This window comes from Linepithema humile, chromosome 1, assembly GCF_040581485.1.
Source record: "Linepithema humile isolate Giens D197 chromosome 1, Lhum_UNIL_v1.0, whole genome shotgun sequence".
Taxonomy (NCBI): Eukaryota; Metazoa; Arthropoda; class Insecta; order Hymenoptera; family Formicidae; genus Linepithema; species Linepithema humile.
Genome location: NC_090128.1, coordinates 22743273 through 22760447, shown reverse-complemented (window position 1 = coordinate 22760447; position 17175 = coordinate 22743273). Strand labels below are relative to the sequence as shown.

At 33.0% G+C, this 17175-nt stretch overlaps 2 protein-coding genes across 8 annotated transcripts in view; one reads left to right on the top strand and one right to left on the bottom strand.

Annotated features, from left to right (window-relative positions):
* Positions 1-68: 68 nt before the first annotated feature.
* Positions 69-8469, bottom strand: LOC136999757 (uncharacterized). 3 transcript variants are annotated; one of them, XM_067354457.1, is made up of 11 exons: positions 7504-8469; positions 6114-6298; positions 5893-6022; positions 5659-5804; positions 5343-5488; positions 4713-4779; positions 4382-4550; positions 4106-4299; positions 3723-3858; positions 3502-3638; positions 69-3383 (listed from the first exon to the last, which is right to left on the bottom strand). In XM_067354457.1, the coding sequence occupies exons 1-11, from the start codon at positions 7703-7705 to the stop codon at positions 3156-3158; spliced, it is 1740 nt and encodes a 579-aa protein (XP_067210558.1). In that variant the 5' UTR covers positions 7706-8469; the 3' UTR covers positions 69-3155. The 3 variants fall into 3 exon arrangements, with proteins under 3 accessions (XP_067210558.1, XP_067210560.1, XP_067210561.1); XM_067354459.1 differs by having other exon boundaries at positions 4487-4550; XM_067354460.1 differs by lacking the exons at positions 3502-3638; positions 3723-3858.
* Positions 8470-8523: 54 nt separating this feature from the next.
* The window catches only part of LOC105668842 (uncharacterized), a 38415-nt gene continuing 29763 nt past the window's right edge, over positions 8524-17175 (top strand). For 4 of the 5 annotated variants that reach the window (XM_067354365.1, XM_012361465.2, XM_067354379.1 and 1 more), the window contains exons 1-12: positions 8524-8676; positions 9943-10084; positions 13521-13821; positions 14483-14663; positions 14740-14990; positions 15093-15237; positions 15346-15558; positions 15642-15824; positions 15892-16089; positions 16200-16336; positions 16413-16749; positions 16866-17138. In XM_067354365.1, the coding sequence (XP_067210466.1) occupies positions 8664-8676; positions 9943-10084; positions 13521-13821; positions 14483-14663; positions 14740-14990; positions 15093-15237; positions 15346-15558; positions 15642-15824; positions 15892-16089; positions 16200-16336; positions 16413-16749; positions 16866-17138 (2374 nt within the window). In that variant the 5' untranslated portion in view covers positions 8524-8663. Of the gene's footprint in view, positions 8677-9942; positions 10085-11115; positions 11943-13520; positions 13822-14482; positions 14664-14739; positions 14991-15092; positions 15238-15345; positions 15559-15641; positions 15825-15891; positions 16090-16199; positions 16337-16412; positions 16750-16865; positions 17139-17175 lie in introns of those variants that run through there. The other variant, XM_067354372.1, reaches the window with a different exon arrangement.

Genomic DNA, 17175 nt, shown 5'->3' with positions numbered 1-17175 from the left:
TTTGTGCAAATGTGAGTTAAGGGCAGCGATCATGCGTAACTTTTTACATATTATTTTCAATGGCAAAATTTTTCATTTTTCACCTTTCCGTTAGGGAAAAAGTTACGCGTGATCGCTGTCTTTAATTCACATTTGCACAAATAGCTGCTGATTTACTAGAATCTTTCGCTGTTCTGTTTTATATTCATATTATAGAATTTTTAATGAAGAAAAAAAGCAATGACGTGAATTATTTAGACAATTTATTTTTGTATAATTATCTCATATAATAATAATATAATTATATAATATATTGTTGATATAATTATAATGTATACATACATACATATAATTATAATGTATACATACATTTATTAATTGGATATTTAACTATTCTAAATACTATAATGAAGCACAACAATTTTTTTTCCGGTAGCCATTGTATGCGCATAAAGGGGTTTATAATCAAGTAAATCATTTAATTTTATACATAACCAATCATCAGTCTCTTCTATTTCATATCCTAAAACATGTTCGTATAAACCAATATTCTTAAGGACATTACAAACAAGAATAGGACAAGCATCGTAACTAGGATGAAGAATTAGTTTTATTTTTCCAAAACTTGGACACAAATCATGAGCACCTGTCGCTACAACCATTCCTTTCTTATAAATAGTTCCCTTATATTCCACCCAATTTGAACTCATACATTCTGTTCCTCTAAGATCAATTGAAAGGTTTTCAAAGAAAGGTAATAATTCATTCAAAAAAAGAATTTGGCCTGAACCGATTTGTGTGTCTGGAATTATGCCTTCTTTGGAAATAAAGCGATAGCACATGCCTAATTGATGTTTGACAGCCAGAGAATGTGCAATATTTACGCGAGACATGTTAGATTTTGCAGACTGAGTCAGGTCTCTATGCTTTGCTTCTTTTCGAATAGTAGACAAGTGAGATATAGGGCCACTTTCTGCAATAACTCTAGGATAATGTATAAAAATGTGCATTTTAGGAGTTAAACATTTTCCAGTTAAAGAGATAAACAATCTATGATGCTCTTCTATGAGAGCTTTTAATTGAAAAGCGGCTCCTTTATACAATCTCTTTGCCAATACAATGTCCATTATTTGACGCAGTAATAAATATAATTGCCAAAACTGGTTTTCTTCATTAACAAGATCACCCACAATTACTCCAAATAATCTGACAAAGCAAAGAATTTCGGATCCAGTCATTTTCAGTTTTTGTTTTTTAAAAAGATTATCAGTTGTTATACAAGGAGGTTTATTTATAGAATGTTTTGGACCATAATCAAACATCAGCATCCTGTTATTCAAATTTTCCAAAGTAAAATATTTACTATTTATAAGATTAGTGATAACATGGATCATAACAATATTACAAAGGCCTTCTCTTAGATCATGAAGCTCATCTACACTTAGATTTTCAACCATATGATATGATGGTACTTCATGAAACGTACATTCTTCTTTTAATCCTGTTTGTGTATAGTCGTTTAACTTTAAGTCCTCTTTATAACTAATAGGATCTCTCAAAAGTGCACATTCTTCTACACATCCTATATTCGCATCTTGTGTGTCAGATTTATGCATTTTGCAAATTCTGCAAAAATAGTTTGCAGAAAATGACTCTACCATTCCAAGAACTCCATTTAAGCCTAAATTATCACCAGTGATAAGTGCTAATACAAAATAAACATGCTTATCTCCTTCACTACTTTTAATAGTAATACCATAATTTTCGAGTCTTTTTAAAACATTTACAAGAGGAGCAAAGGTTGCCTTATTTTTAAAATATGGTCTCGTCCAACTTTCAAATAAAAGTACTAAAAAAATATTTTTTAGAATGGAACAACATTCTGGAGGGAGACATGGCACTGTCACATAGACAGCACCAAGTTTTCCTGAATGACTTCCTAGAGGATTGTTTACCTCTAAATCATCGAAATATACAAACAAAGGAAAAACAATATCCTCTTTACTATATTTTTGTTTTTTTTTTTGCCCATAAGAAGCCCTGGACAAAGTTATGAAGACCCTTACTATCTTTTTCAAGGAAATCCATGTAATTTAAAGTTTCTTTTAAAGCACCAGGCAATTCAAAAAACTTTTGTAGCATAGAATCTAATGGAATATACTGACCATATACAGAAATATATTTTCCCTTCATAGTATTATTACATCTTTCTGCACAAAACATTTTACCCATTTCATATGGAATTGGAACTATATAATCACCTGCATTTGAAAAATATTTGCAACGAAGATATTCTGATTGTAAATGTTTGAAAGGGTTTTCTAATATCTTAAACATTAACTCTATGTCTAGAACTTCATTTTGAGTGCACTGACCAGTTTGTAGAACATTTAAAACTTTTTCTCTTAAAAGTGTCACGTATTCGCTCCCAACCATTAAACTGGAATCGACAACTACTTTTTGAATTAAATTTCTGGGAAAATGAGGATTACTATAAAGTTTTGCAACAAACAAATCAACTGACTGTCTTAGCAATGATGAAAATTTTTTAGAAGTAACACATTTTATGTCATTAATATTGTCATTAATATTTGGCTCATTATTCTCAGTAAAGTCAAAATTAATTTCTGATGTACTGTTACTACATAAATCATTCTCAATAGTTTCTTTCTTTTTTACTTCACATTCCATTGAAAATTTGTGAGTTGTCTGCAAATGTTTTTTAAAGAAATTTTTTAAACTGAATGTTCTAAAACAAAGATTTTCTCCACATTTGAATGTATTATTTATAGAATGTCTTATTTCAAGGTGAATTAACAAGCTTCGAATGGATAGGAGGTTTACGTGACACAAGCTACATACAGGCATTTTTACTTTAATATTAATAAACTAACTAAACTAAAAAAATGCACTAAAAATAAATCATATAAATTTTAACATTAATAAACTTGCTAAATTAAAAAAAATAAACTAAAAATAAATCACAAATCGTATACATAAAAGAACATACAAAACTTGTTTTTATAAAACTTAATCTAGAAAGACAACACTAATTTTTAGAAAATTGAGAAAATTTGCGCAAAAGAGCTTCGACTCCACTATAATGAGGGTCATATTGACGATTTCGTGGCATCTCATAGGCAGCACGCTGAAGGAACTGCCATAATTGAGCGCACTCAGGAGGATACTGAATATGTAGAAACGTGGAAAATTTTGAAACAAATATCTACCGCTTTCAAAGGAGTGTCCACTTCATAATATTTTTTGACTCCTAGAACGACGAAACTCTGCTCAATACAGGCTAGTTCTGGTCCAATAATTGCCACCAAAGGTTGAAATGTACAACCGTATTGAATCAGTTTTGCCTCCCGAGCTCTAAGTTGTACTTCCAAATCTCCAATTATCTGCAAATAAAATATAATTTAGACTTTATAAAATGTTCAGCTTCATGCTGTGAGGTTTTTATTATGTTATTAGATATTAATTGAAAACTGCAAAAGATCACAAAAAATATGAACTCACTTTAACATGAAGAACAAAACTTTCCTGCACTTCAGCCTTAGATGAACGCCACTCTTTTATTTGTTTAGTTTGTTTCCTTGCATTTATAGGAGCAAACAAATAAGAAAGATTATTCAACACTTGAAGTGTCTTGAGATCTGAAAAAAGTAAATAGTTATAATAATCTCGAAAAAAAAAAAAGGAACATTTTTTTTTAAACTAATTTCTGACAATTTTTTTACCATCAGAAACTTCATCATTGCAAAAATCTTTTAATTTTGCAGATATTTTTCCAAATAAAAAATCTGATAGTTTCCGCCAGTTCACAAACAATTTCATAAATTTGTCAGTATATTTCCTCTCAAAATCAAGCTCAAGCTACACAAAAAAATGTAAATATAGAAAAAATCTACAAAAAAGATAATGATAATCAAGATAATAATGATTTTAATATCAAATATCTAATACCAAATTCCTAAATTCATTTCGTATTGGAATTGAAACAAAATCTCCAGAAAAACAAAAATTGTTATTACTTTTATACTTATGTCTTAGGTACTTGCATATTAAAAGTGTTAACAGAATGTTAACACATGTTAATAAATCTGATGCTGTGTTTGCTTACCAGTGTGTACCCTTTTTCGTTATCCAGAGCTGGATACTGGGCCATATATTCTCCTATAGATAGGTTTCCTCTCACTAATTCGATCCACCGCTGACTTGAAGTCAGCTGCCAATATTCTAGTACTTTTGGCCAAGGTTGAGAACTGTTCCTTAGCCACAGTAAAGCATCATGAACCTCAATGGATTCATCAATTTCTAAAAAGAAATAGATTTTTTTTATTCGACCATTTTAAATAAAATATATTCACTAAAAAAACAAAACAAAATAAGACCAAACCATCATTTTCTCTTTCACGTTTTTTACCCTTTCGATGCTCTTTTCTTCCTCCTGATGAAATCAAATTCAAACGGATAAGTTGCCGGCGTTTATTATACCACTTACTGTATAGTTTACCCTTTCCAGTGTTGCAAATACCACTACTAGGATCTATATCAATGTATATTTCCTATAAAAAAAAAGACAGCTAGAGAGAAGTAAATATAAAGCCTAGATATATATATATATCAATTCAATATAAAGCTATTTAAAAGGCTACATAACAGAATTTCAATAAAAATCCTTAAATTAAAAAAGAAGTTTTTTATAACTGTATAAGAAATAAAATTACCTTTGTTTCAGTAGGAAAAATCTGTAAAATTTTTTGTGAAATCATATCAAGCCGATCACATGACAAGCTGAAAGCAATGTTTATGCAATATAGAGCATTCAATAAAAAGCATTTCAGTATAATTATAAAGTATAGGTGTTAATTACTTTTTAAAACAAAATTCATAAAAAGCAGAAGAACGATATAAAAAGGTTTGGGGTTGAGAAAAAATAATAAGAAAAAATAAAGTTAAAGATAAGAAAACATATGATGTAGTCCATAATTTAAGAAAAAAATTCAGATATTTCTTTAAAAGAAAACATGAACCAAAAATTTCTAACCAATAAAGCATACAGTAAAAAAAATTAATATTCCATGATGCATGTATAAATAACAAGAAAATACAAAGTTTGACCGTAGGAGTCTAATGATATATATACATATATGTACTAGCTTAATGATATATATGTTTGGCACATAATATCACTATCTATCAAGAAATTTTCAAAGAAGAATATCTAAAAGTCTAATAGACAGTTTAAAATGCAATCAACTTAATCCTCTTGTAGTAATTTTCTTGAGTGACACATTTAATTAAAATAATGATACAACTATCATGCATATTTATTAATTAAATACTATACAACTTACCGCTTGTCCAGGTCATTTTTCAGTTCTGAATTAATAATAGCCTCAGCTAGATAATTTCGATATTTGTTGTTTAATTTTTTTTCTGTTTCATAAGCCTGAAGTACAATTCGTCCTTTATCACTACTTTTTAATATTGATCTCAAGTCCTGCAAAATTAAGTAGCAATTATATTTTACTTCTAATAAAAAATTAACTTTTAAATTTAAAATTATCTTAAATTTTAAAATTACATAAAAGATGTCAATGCCTTCAGTACTTTTACTTTTATATTTTTTAATAATATTTTTCAATAAGAGGAATTGATTTTATAACTCACATATTCAGAGTTTTCTTCATTTTCAACGTCATTTTTTGATTGATAAGGAGTTTGAAATCTTCTCTCTCTCTCTTTTAGCTGAGTTGAAGAAGGTTCAATATTATTTCTATTATTGCGTGTATTATTATTCAATGTTACTGCACCATCTGCATTTATAAAGAAAATGGCATAACTAAAAATAATATAACTCTGCACAAAAAATAGTGTTATAGTGAAACAATATTGATCCTTTACCAGTAACAGCTGTAATTCTGGTTTGTAACTCTTCTGTAAGATCCTCATTAATAAGATCCTCTGTAAGATCCTCTTGTACATTTACTTCAACCTCAGTATTGATTATGACCTGTTCAGAAAGCTGGATCTCCTGTAATGTGAAAGTAAAGAAAAAAAGAAAATAAATATCTTATAACTATCATATTTTTTTTACTTATTTAATAATTTTTTTATTTTATTACCTCAGTATCTCTTAATATGTCAATGGGATCATGAATTTGTAAAATCTCAGCGTTTTGGATCTGAACGTTTTGGATTTCAGCTTTAAATTTAATATTAAATAATAGCCTTTCCCCAGCCAGTGGAATTAATTCACGTATTGTATCTTGATCTATATAAGGAAATACTTGCTGAGTAATTTTTTGATCTATAAGCAGAGCAATCTTCTCTTAAAATATGTATGTGGCACACAAACTAAAAGACATATTTAATATTAACTATTTTATTTCTACACAGAAAAAAAGACTTCTTGTTTTGAATATCTTTATTCTGAACATATAAATCTTGAAAAGGGATTATATAGCATTAAATAAATAAAAATTACCTGTTTGTTTAATATTATATAATTCTGCCATGAAAAATATATTATTTATTCAAGAATAATTTTCTTCAAAAGAAAAAACATGTTAGAAGTATATGTTCAAACTAAAAAATTATTATAATAAAATTAAGACAATAATATATATTATATTCTTGAGATAAACTATTATAATATTAAAATAAAATTATATTATTGTTGACATTTAATTAAGATTATCGATCAAATTCTTCTAAGAAAATTATATATTATTGTTTTTACATGAAACCAGTGTTGGGCATTTATCATAACGTGATCATATGTAAGATTTAGATTTTTAATTATCTTAATTAAACATTAAAAATTTAATCAATTAATTAAATACCGTACTAAATAACAGCACTAAATAACTAAATACCTTATATAAAACATATATGTACTTAATTGCATTAATTGATTACATTTATCATGATTATTTATATTATAGCTTTTTAGGCAATTATTTTAATAAGAAATTTAATCGATTAATTTTCTTATTAAAATTAAAATAATTGCCTAAAAATTTATAATTAAATACTCAAAATTTTATAATATAAATGATTAATGTAAATAATGCAATTAAGTATTAAACAATATTTATAATTACTCGATTTGTGTGTGAATGTTTAACTAAGATAATTGATTAAAAATCTTATTCTCATATATAATCACATTATAATTAATATCAAATACTATATGAGATGATGATCGCATTAATTGAAGTATATAAATTTTAGTTTGATACTAATTTTTTTTCTGTGTACAAACAAATGCATCATACATCAATAAAATAAAAAATGTAATAGACTAGCATATTTTGTGAAATCTTTTACATCATAATAGAGGTAATTATTTTGTTAAAGTAAAATAGGTTATGTGTCAAAAACATGAAAATAGGATTAAGTAATTCTTCGGATCGTACAGAATTCAACTAGAGAATGATGCAACAAACAGTGAGACAAAGAAATGAAAAAGTAAGGTTACTAATAACATGAAATGAAAACATTATGACTTACCTTTAAATGCTTGCACAACTTGATTACTCAAACCCCAACGTCTCAGCCGCTCGGAAACAGCATCTTGTTCGGCTTGTTTCTCTTCACCACTCATTTTACTGATCACAGTTGTGGAAACGAAAGGAAAACGAGCGCACATTAGAAGTTTGCCGTTACGACAAGCCGAAACATGTGCTATCGCTGCGCACTTTCGTCCGCGCATTTCATTTGCTGCAGCAACAAATTCGAATATTTTAATTTGTTGGTGGTGCAAAAAGCATTAACAATAAGAACTATTATCGACATATTTGTTGAATTTACTAACTGTGTCAGTACCTATGTCAAACAATTTTGTAATCAGAACAAAGAGGGATGAGCAAATGAAATTTGTTGCACAGACGATATGTGATATGTTAAAATGACAAAAAAACGGATCATTGTTTGTAATGGTAGCGAATTTATCGTATCCTGAACAAATCATAAGTCAACAAATGAAAATTTGTAATTCTTACAAAAGTATTTCTCTCAGTGCAATAAATCATGTACATATTTTCATCTAACTTGAATGCGTACATTATTCCATTACTTCGCACATCACCGTATTACATATGCAATTACATTACTCCAAAATAGTCTATCTTTTGCATTCCACTTATTTAAATACGCAAGTGATTTCTGCAAATATTTTCTACGTTAATATTTCGTAATACAAGTAATGTTATTTTTACAAATCTTGAAACTCTTGCACATTTACGTAACCATCTAATCATGATTCGGGGGAAAAAACAGAACACAAAACAAATTTCAGTTTTGCGCGTCAAAAAAAGAAGAAAAAAGAATCATGAAAATAAGAGCACCACTGGCAAGTTACATCAGCGAACGAGAGACAACGTGGAAAAGTGGGTACGTAGATCTCGAACGGCGCATGTGCTTCTTTCGTTAAAACGACGAAGCCGAGAGCGCGGCGTCGGGACGATTTTAGAACGGAGCAGGGCCTCCTGCCGTCAGACGTCGTAGCGTAGGGTGTGCTGTATCAATATAGGGTCAAGACAGGAACAAGTTGACGGTGGTGGTGGCGGAAGACGGTGCAGGTCTTCCCGAGTAACATACGCGTACGCACGTCGACCATCCGCGAGTAATGTCAATGTACGGAAAGATCGTTCTGCGTAACATCTGACAAGATGACCTTAACAGGTAAGCTGCAGGATTGAGTTGTAGTGTGTTCGCCGGTGTAACCGGCACGAACCAAAGCGGTATCTCGATCAGTGCAGCCGGTTAATCAACAGCATGTAAAAGGGTGCGGGATTTTTATATTCTATATGCACATTTTACGTTTCGGCGCGTTTTTGCTAGTGAAAAAAAGATTGTCAACCGCACTTGTGCGGTCGAAAACATCCTGTCAGTGTGTAGGTGTAAGTTATTGTAGAATATAGATAATAAATGGCGACTCAGTCTAAAAATTTAATAACGAAAAAAGTTAACGTAAAATGATAAAAAAATATGCAGAATTATAATGTAGAATACTCAGTAAAAGTGATTAAATTTATATGACAAGTTGTTAAGTTTTATCGTTGATAGATATTGCTGTCAACTTTTGATACAGCAAATTCTGTTTTATTTTATTATTTCGCAAAATGTATTTCACGATATTTTACGACTCACATAACGCATAACATTGCGGATGCTTAAAATATGCTTAATAAGATCATAATTAATCTCTTCAAAGATAGAAATTCAATATAAATATCAATGATACTGTTTGCCAAAATTTTTGTTAGGCAAACGTAAAAATATTTATTTACGTTAATGGTGCAATCTGGGCGTGCGTGGGTGCATCTGATCGAAATTCCGAGCGTACTTTGCGTCGCAAAATTTGTAAAAAACGATTTTTCGAAGAAAGATACGATCGTAAAGATTTATGGATCGGCTACGTTTTATTTTCTTAAGCGGCTTCACTTTACCCACTTTCCATTATAGTCATCTATATTTATGCTACTATTTTGCATGTACGTACTACCGCCATTCCTGTAGCCATTTTGCAGAACACGTGAGTCTCGAAATAGCAGGTAGCTTTTCAACAGTAAATTTCCTTCCGCCATTGCATATCGATAAAGAATATTTTTTTCAATAAGCAAAATTTTTGAATATATACAAGAGAAAGACTCGTTTGATAATCTATTGAATTAATATAATACTGGCTTACTGAGTCGCGGTTGTTGATGGAAAAATTTATTTTTTACATAGAAACTTATTCGCTACATTAAGACATTAAATTGTACATCGATTTCAGATTGAGATACGAAAATTAAATACATTGATCGCACAACGGAGAATCAGAATTTACGAATTAAATAGGAAATTATTAGAAGAAACATAGGAAGAGCGAGACAAAATTTTTGACATGTTAAAATTAATTAATTTTTCCAATTAATTTATAGCAAGTGATATAAATGTTTGCAGATTATATGTCGAGGAATAAAGGACCACCGGAATGGATCGAAGAAGATCAGATCATATCGGTTCAAGGAAGTGAAGGCGAGGACATCATTGTTGAATTGAAATTAGCTTTATCCGAAAATTATGACGACTTACGATTCGAACTGTAAGTATAACAAACGGCATCTTACTGAATAAAGCTTGGCGTGTACGCTCATCTCTTTCATACAGTAATATTTTAATTTGTTTTTACGTTATCATTCATTCTCATACATTGGCCTTAATTTTATGTAGGACCTTGGGACGTGCCAAGGATCAAACGCGAGTTATTTTGAGCTGTCGCGCACTTAATTTTCAGGGAACTGAATTACATTTGCCGCAGCATGTTATCTCATTTAATATTTTTGCATGGATCGCCGTTCCACCAAGATGCCAGGAACATGAACAACAAGTGTAACGTCTTCGACGTTCAATTTCATAACAAAAGTAACAGCTTACCCGAAAGAGTAAAGGCGATAAATGATCCTTGATCTAAAAGAGCAACACGCTCAACATTGAAACTATTTCGAGAACGCAACGCATGATTTCATCTAATTGCATATCTTGGATAAAACTAATAGATAATATCGATTATCATTGTGAGGTTTATTTCGATAATATAGACGTTCAGCGGTTGAATGTTAAAAAAATCAAGTAACAAATTCAATGACAAAAAGATTATCATCCGTGGAAATATAAAGTTCGCTTCAGCGAACACTTCTGCATCTATGCGATGCTTCGATAACGCATTAAGATACCTGCCGAATTATGGTCCACTTGAACCAGTGATAGCACAAAACCACGTATACAATTGTCAAACTTCTTTGCTTGGAATATTTGAACGCCACTTCGCAAGATAGACGTTGCTTTACATAAGCTAATTTCGACCGCGTTCAAAATTTTGCGAAAAGATGAAAGACACGTCCATGCTCCTGCCTGGTCTACCTATTGCTCGGTTGGCTCTTGCTAGCTTCTATATGAGATAGCCCGTTGCTTACAGTTCTACGAAACTGTACACGAACGTCCGTTGATGGAGGTGGAAAATTGGGAGGGGACAGCCTGACGTTGGCGTCTTGCTATCAGTCTGACGCTGAGAGAGCGTCGCGACGACCGACGAACCCCTAAGAAAGGGTGTTAAACTATTCGATTTGAGTGCATCGGTACGCGCCTCTTATCCGTCGACCTTAAAAAGGTGGTTTCGATTGATTCTGCGCTCTTCGGAGCTTAATTTCGGTTCACGATCAGCTCTTTGTGTACTATCTTCGAACGAAAGATCTAACGCGAAAAGATCAATAATTGAGCTAAATCATTAATTCGAAATATAAGCAGAATCGCTTTGATATAAAAGATTCTTTGGATGAAGTTTGGACCTTTAGGGTATGTCTACTGCTGTAAGTTTCAAAGTAAAGATAATGATGACATAATGAGAAAAGACTAAAAATTAGACATTAAAGAGCGACTGTCGTAGAAAAAAAATTTGACGATAAAAATCTTGAAAATAAATCGATACATTGTTATATTCGATATGAGACATATACCGATGCCTCAATGAGATAAGTTCGAGAGCGCCATCGCGCTGTCAGAATTGCCGATCGATCGATGTGTATCTGGCTAATTTTGTCGCTCACGCGGTGCTCGCAGTGTCATGAACGAAGATTACGCGCAGAGAATCAATATTTCAGAAATTGAAGTATATATCGTGTTGTCCCACATGATTGTTGATACTGCCGACAACACTTTTAGATGTGAAAAGTAGAAATGGCATTAAAAAAATGTTTAAAGATGGATCTCGCGTTGAGCTGAAATGTTTGTTTGTACGAGAATGCGGGAAATTTATGGCAATTACCTCATCGGTGGTGTATTCTGATATAAAGCAAAAAGGTGTGCCTTCTTTATTATTTCATCATGGGAAGTGATTGCTGCAAATGCACTAACGGTAAAAAGAACGCGATCACTGGCTCCTCCTCCGATGGATCGGAATACCGGTAGGATAATAAAAAGGTTTTCTTGATCTAATATCAGTCTGCCAATAATTATATCTTCTTAAGGACAACGACATATTTATTGGCGCTCTTGAACACTTGATATATATATATATATATATATATATATATATATATATATATATATATATATATATATAAACTTTGCTAATAATCAAATTAAATGTTTCAACAAGCATAATATTATTATTTTAAATATTATATACAAAATCGTATGTTTAGTGAGTGTATATACGTTTAAAAAGTGCGTAATGAAGAAAATTCAAGATACACCGTAGCGACGCCGCGTCGTGTCAGTGAAGTCTCACCGGTCTTACGTCAGATGCATACAGCTGCATCGTGTTACGTGCTTGATTGATACGTGATATTTCTAAGATTGTTCCACGATCGTTCTTACTATTTCTTTCACAACGCGAATAATTGGAGATTTGTTTATGTTGAGAAAAAAACAAGCGAAGATGATCGTCAATAGATCGTGCTTGTTAGACGTAGACTATTTTTTCGGTTCTAAACGAGCTCGTCATGCTGCGAAAAAGGTGACAAAAATAGGGCAGTAGAGCAATGCCAAGACTCTAGATCATTCTGCTGCCCGAAATATGCCGGGCCGATGAAATATATTTTTCGTAGACGTAAAAACACGCATATGCAGAAACAAAATAACAGATTGTTACGATACTAATCTTAATAAAATATAACTCTAATAGTCTTCCCTCTATTTCATTTATTCTAAAATTTAATCGCCGTCGCACTGACGAATCTTGATGTATAACGTGGAAAAAAATATAACTTAGCAATTTTATTTTCTTGATATTTAATATGATATATTAATTAAAATTTTATTTAAATGTATCGAATTAAATAAAGTTAAGCGTGAATTCATGAAACTTGATCTTAACTGATTTCGGGACGGTTCGAATCGTATAAATCGAAAACGCTGATAGACAAACGGTAAATAGATTCGTCGATCTGATTGGACACTAGCCATAATCCCGAAGAGAAGTACAAGCAAGTGCACTTGGTGAATTAAAGTAAACAGTGTGGTCGTAATGTTTAAACAATACACTGATGGAAATATTTTGCTGAAAGTACTATGAAATCAATAAAAGTAAAATAAAAGTTTTTGAAAAATTACTGAATATATTTCAAAATAAATCATAATTTTCCGTATGAAAATTTAATGTAATACTATGAAATATAAGGAAAATTAAAATATACTGCTGAAAAGTAATAAAAGAGTTTTGAAATAATTATCATTATGAAATTTGCTGAATTAAACTGAAAACTGTTACTTTTTAATGAAAAATTGCTGAAATATTTATGAAATTAATTAATGGCGTCAATTAAGGAAAATTTTCAAACACATTTCAGCAAAATTTCGTTAAATTTTCAAAAAAATATTTCCATCAGGGTACTGCAGCAACATACTTTTTCACATTGATTTGTTGATATTTATTATTAAATCACTACACTTCCTTCCGCAGATTTACGCTACACTTTCTGTTTTCTTATTTTTTACTCGAAGTAAATTTTGATATATATTGTTGAATTACAAATTTACAGAATTCGAGATGGATTACCAATTTCATCGGATCGTTATCGATTATCGATGCGAGAAAATATCGTGCAACTGGCTTTGAAGCAAACGCGTAAGAATGATGCGGGCTACTATTCTCTGGTAGCAACAAGACTTGGACAAGAAAAAGATAAAGGAGCCTTGAAAAAAATCCATCTGAGCGTCAGCGAACCGAGCTACGAAGAGGGCGATCCTCCGATTTTTTTAAGAAGATTGAGCGATCTTGCGGTAAAAGTCGGCACCCGAACCAGATTTCTGGTAGAAATTCGAAGTTCAACCACTTTGAAGGTATGATTTAATACACAAAGAGAATTGTTAAAAGAGTGAAAATTATTCTTGCGTATTTTGCCGCAAATAAGTTTTTCTTATTGCTAAAATATTAGTTTAATTAAATAGTTTGTACATTAACAAGGCATATATATATGCCAGAAAGTTCCATTTGGTAAATTTGCATAGCCATATTTGTAACATGACGTAAGAGACGTCCTGACCTAAGATAGACACCTAACATATTGTGCCAACTACTGCGATCAACCCGGAAGATGGAACTGATGCTAGCAGCAGTCTGACTTATTGTCAGACATTTCTCTTCCTTCTTCTATCCTAGTACCAGATGAAACGGGAAAAGCGAACTAAGATGGGCACGGAGAGGTCCATGACCTGAACTCGCGACGAAAGACGGCGAAGAGTAAAGGAAGCTGGTTACGCGTTCTTGTGCGTCGTATTAATACTATTATTACGCATGCCCGCATACTATGCCAGGGACTATATATTCCGATATTCCTTCGCATGTCTCTTCCGCCGCATGTGAAGTAGCTAATGCATTATCTGGTGTCTTGTTACAGCAGATAGTTAACATATGTGAACCGTATTACAATAAAGTAGTATCAAACGGCTCATTAAACGGACATAGTTTTTCCACGATTAAATTTAAACTCACTAATTTTAGATAAGCTGGTATAAAGATGACTCGCCTATTTACGAAGGGCCGAGGTTCTCCCTCGTTCACGAGGGAAATTTTCATTGCGTCGACGTCGCCCCCGTCACGGTCGAGGATCAGGGTTGCTGGACTTGTATGGCGGAAAATCGTAGCGGAAGATCCTCGTGCACATCCAATCTCACCGTCATTGGTGATTGGTCTTGTTCTTTTTCTCGCGTTTTTAACTTAATTGTCTTAAATTAATCGCAAATTTGATCAATTCTCAGTTCCCAAGGCTTATAAAAAGCCGGAATTCATGGAAGAACTTCGCGCGCTGCTCACTGAGACCGGTACCGTGTCATTGGAATGCAAGGTAATCGGTGTACCCACGCCGGTATTAAGATGGTTCAAAGACAGCAAGGAGATAAAGGCCGGTGATGTGTTCGCTTTGACCGCTAATGCCGATGATCCAACTTCTCTCGGCGTTTATACTTGCGAGGCGATCAATTGCATGGGAACGGCCTATTCATCCTCAAAAGTAAATGCGTTTCTTATGATCGCGCGATGACGATTGTAACAATCTTTTTATATTTCTCCGACATCGATTTTTCACCGACATGTCATTGTTCTATTCTTGCAGGTTCACGTAGTCGGAAGAGGAAGCCGAGAAGGTTCGCTGAAACCAGCGGACGCCTTGGCGCCATCCGGACCGCTACCGGTATTCAAGCAGATACTCCAAGACGAATGTTGCCGGATTGGAGATACCCTCGTGCTATCTTGCCGCGGTAGATCAATTAATGATCTGTCATTTATAATTACAATTTAATGATTTTTAATTAACATATTTTTTGTTATCTTCATTCAATGCTATATTTATATGCGTTCGTTGATAGTTCAAGTACCACCCTGGCCGAAGGCAATCGCTTGGTACAACAAAGGAGGCCGCGTCGAACTCAGCGACAAGTATCACATAATGGAAGATGGCATCGGGGGCTACTCAATCGAAGTAAAGCAAGTAGAAGCCGTGGATGAGGGTGAATGGAAGTGCGTCGCTACCAGCGAAGAGAATATGAAACAATTCACGAGCTGCTACGTAGCAATGTCTAGTGCGTGTTATAATAATAAAGAGTCAGTTTGTGACAAAGAAAAGTATAATCGTTGTACTAACGTTTGTTTTGTTTTTGACTAGTTCCGAGGAACTACAGAAAACCGCGATTTATGGAAAATCTGAAAGCAGTCTTGACGGAAGAAGGTCTTGTCTCGTTCGAATGCAAAGTCGTAGGTTTCCCGACGCCGTTGCTGAGATGGTTTAAAGATGGTCAAGAACTTAAACCGGGAGACGTCTATCAATTAACCGGAACTAATTCATTAGGTGCGCGGTTGTTAAATTAATCATTCTCTTCTTCGTTTCTCGACGTATATATATTTTTAACATTTAGGTTCATATTGTTGTATCGCGAGAAATTGCATGGGAGAAGCCAAAAGTACGGCTGAATTGACTATCGAAGATATCCAGAATCAATTAAATGAAGAAGAACGTTTTCAACTGTTGAGCACTAATCAGCCACCAAAATTCATAAAGGGCCTCAGAAGTTGCGAGGCGAGAATAAGCGAAGATTTTCGCTTTACAGTACAAGGTACTTGTATTGTTCTATTTTTTTTTTAATAAACAAATTATTGAACAATTATTATTCTGTTGTAATTCTTAGTTTTGCATCACATTGAATAAAGTGATTTTTTTCTTTAGTAAGCGTTGCACCAGAACCGACTCTTTCTTGGTACAGAGACGATGCGTTAGTAGACGAATCTGATAAATATCACGCGGCAAAGGAAAATCTTGGCACGTGTCATCTCGAAGTGCGAAAGCTCGAATTTGTCGATCAAGTAAGTAATCACGAGATGCACAATCATATTTGCTGCAATAAAAGCAATAATCAGCTATTTATCCGCATTTCTCTAGGCCGAATGGAAATGCGTGGCTACAAACGATTTTGGTCACAGCGTCACTTCCTGCTTTCTGAAACTAATCATTCCCAAGCATTACAAGAAGCCGAAATTTCTCGAGAGTCTGCGCGCGATTCTGTCGGAAGAAGGCGCCGTAAATTTGGAGTGCAAAGTTATAGGCGTTCCGCAGCCGGTTTTAAAATGGTACAAAGACAATGTCGAACTCAAGCCCGGCGATATACATCGAATCATTTCCGGGCAAGACGGCACCTGCTGCTTAGGAACGTATACTTGCGAAGCTAGCAATTGTATGGGAACCGTCAGTAGTTCCGCGTCTTTGTTAGGATTCGAAGGTAATTTTCTTCGCGCATGTAATAAAACTTATTAATTGCACAGTTCTTTTGCATAATTTTTAAGAGGCATACTAAAATTTGTTTGCAATTTTGTAATTTTTTGGATTCAATTTTAGATAAAAAAGATATAAAGGAGATTCAATCGCCGAATGGCCATGAACTGGCGAGAAATCTATCGTTGTCAACGATACACGAGGAGCGAACTTCTCAATTGTACGATACGCCGCAAACAGATCATTCTGTCACTTTGGACGAGCGAGGCGAAGTGTCCTTCAGCTTTGACGGCAAGGAAGTGTCGGTCAGTCTGTATGAAACACCTGATCTTACCGAGGAAGAAGCGCTACAGATTGTTGAAATGTACGCCGATCAGTTGTCCGAGCATGTGACAGGTAAAATATGTATTTTTGTCGATTTATTATAATATTA

What these genes read in the sequence shown, in the direction of transcription:
- LOC136999757 (XM_067354457.1), bottom strand. Translation starts at nt 7,705, where the DNA reads ATGCGCGGACGAAAGTGCGCAGCGATAGCACATGTTTCGGCTTGTCGT. An exon ending in ATGAAGAAAACTCTGAATAT is followed by an intron (nt 5,489 to 5,658) that starts GTGAGTTATAAA and finishes TTAATTTTGCAG; the next exon opens with GACTTGAGATCAATATTAAA. An exon ending in CAATGATGAAGTTTCTGATG is followed by an intron (nt 3,639 to 3,722) that starts GTAAAAAAATTG and finishes TACTTTTTTCAG; the next exon opens with ATCTCAAGACACTTCAAGTG.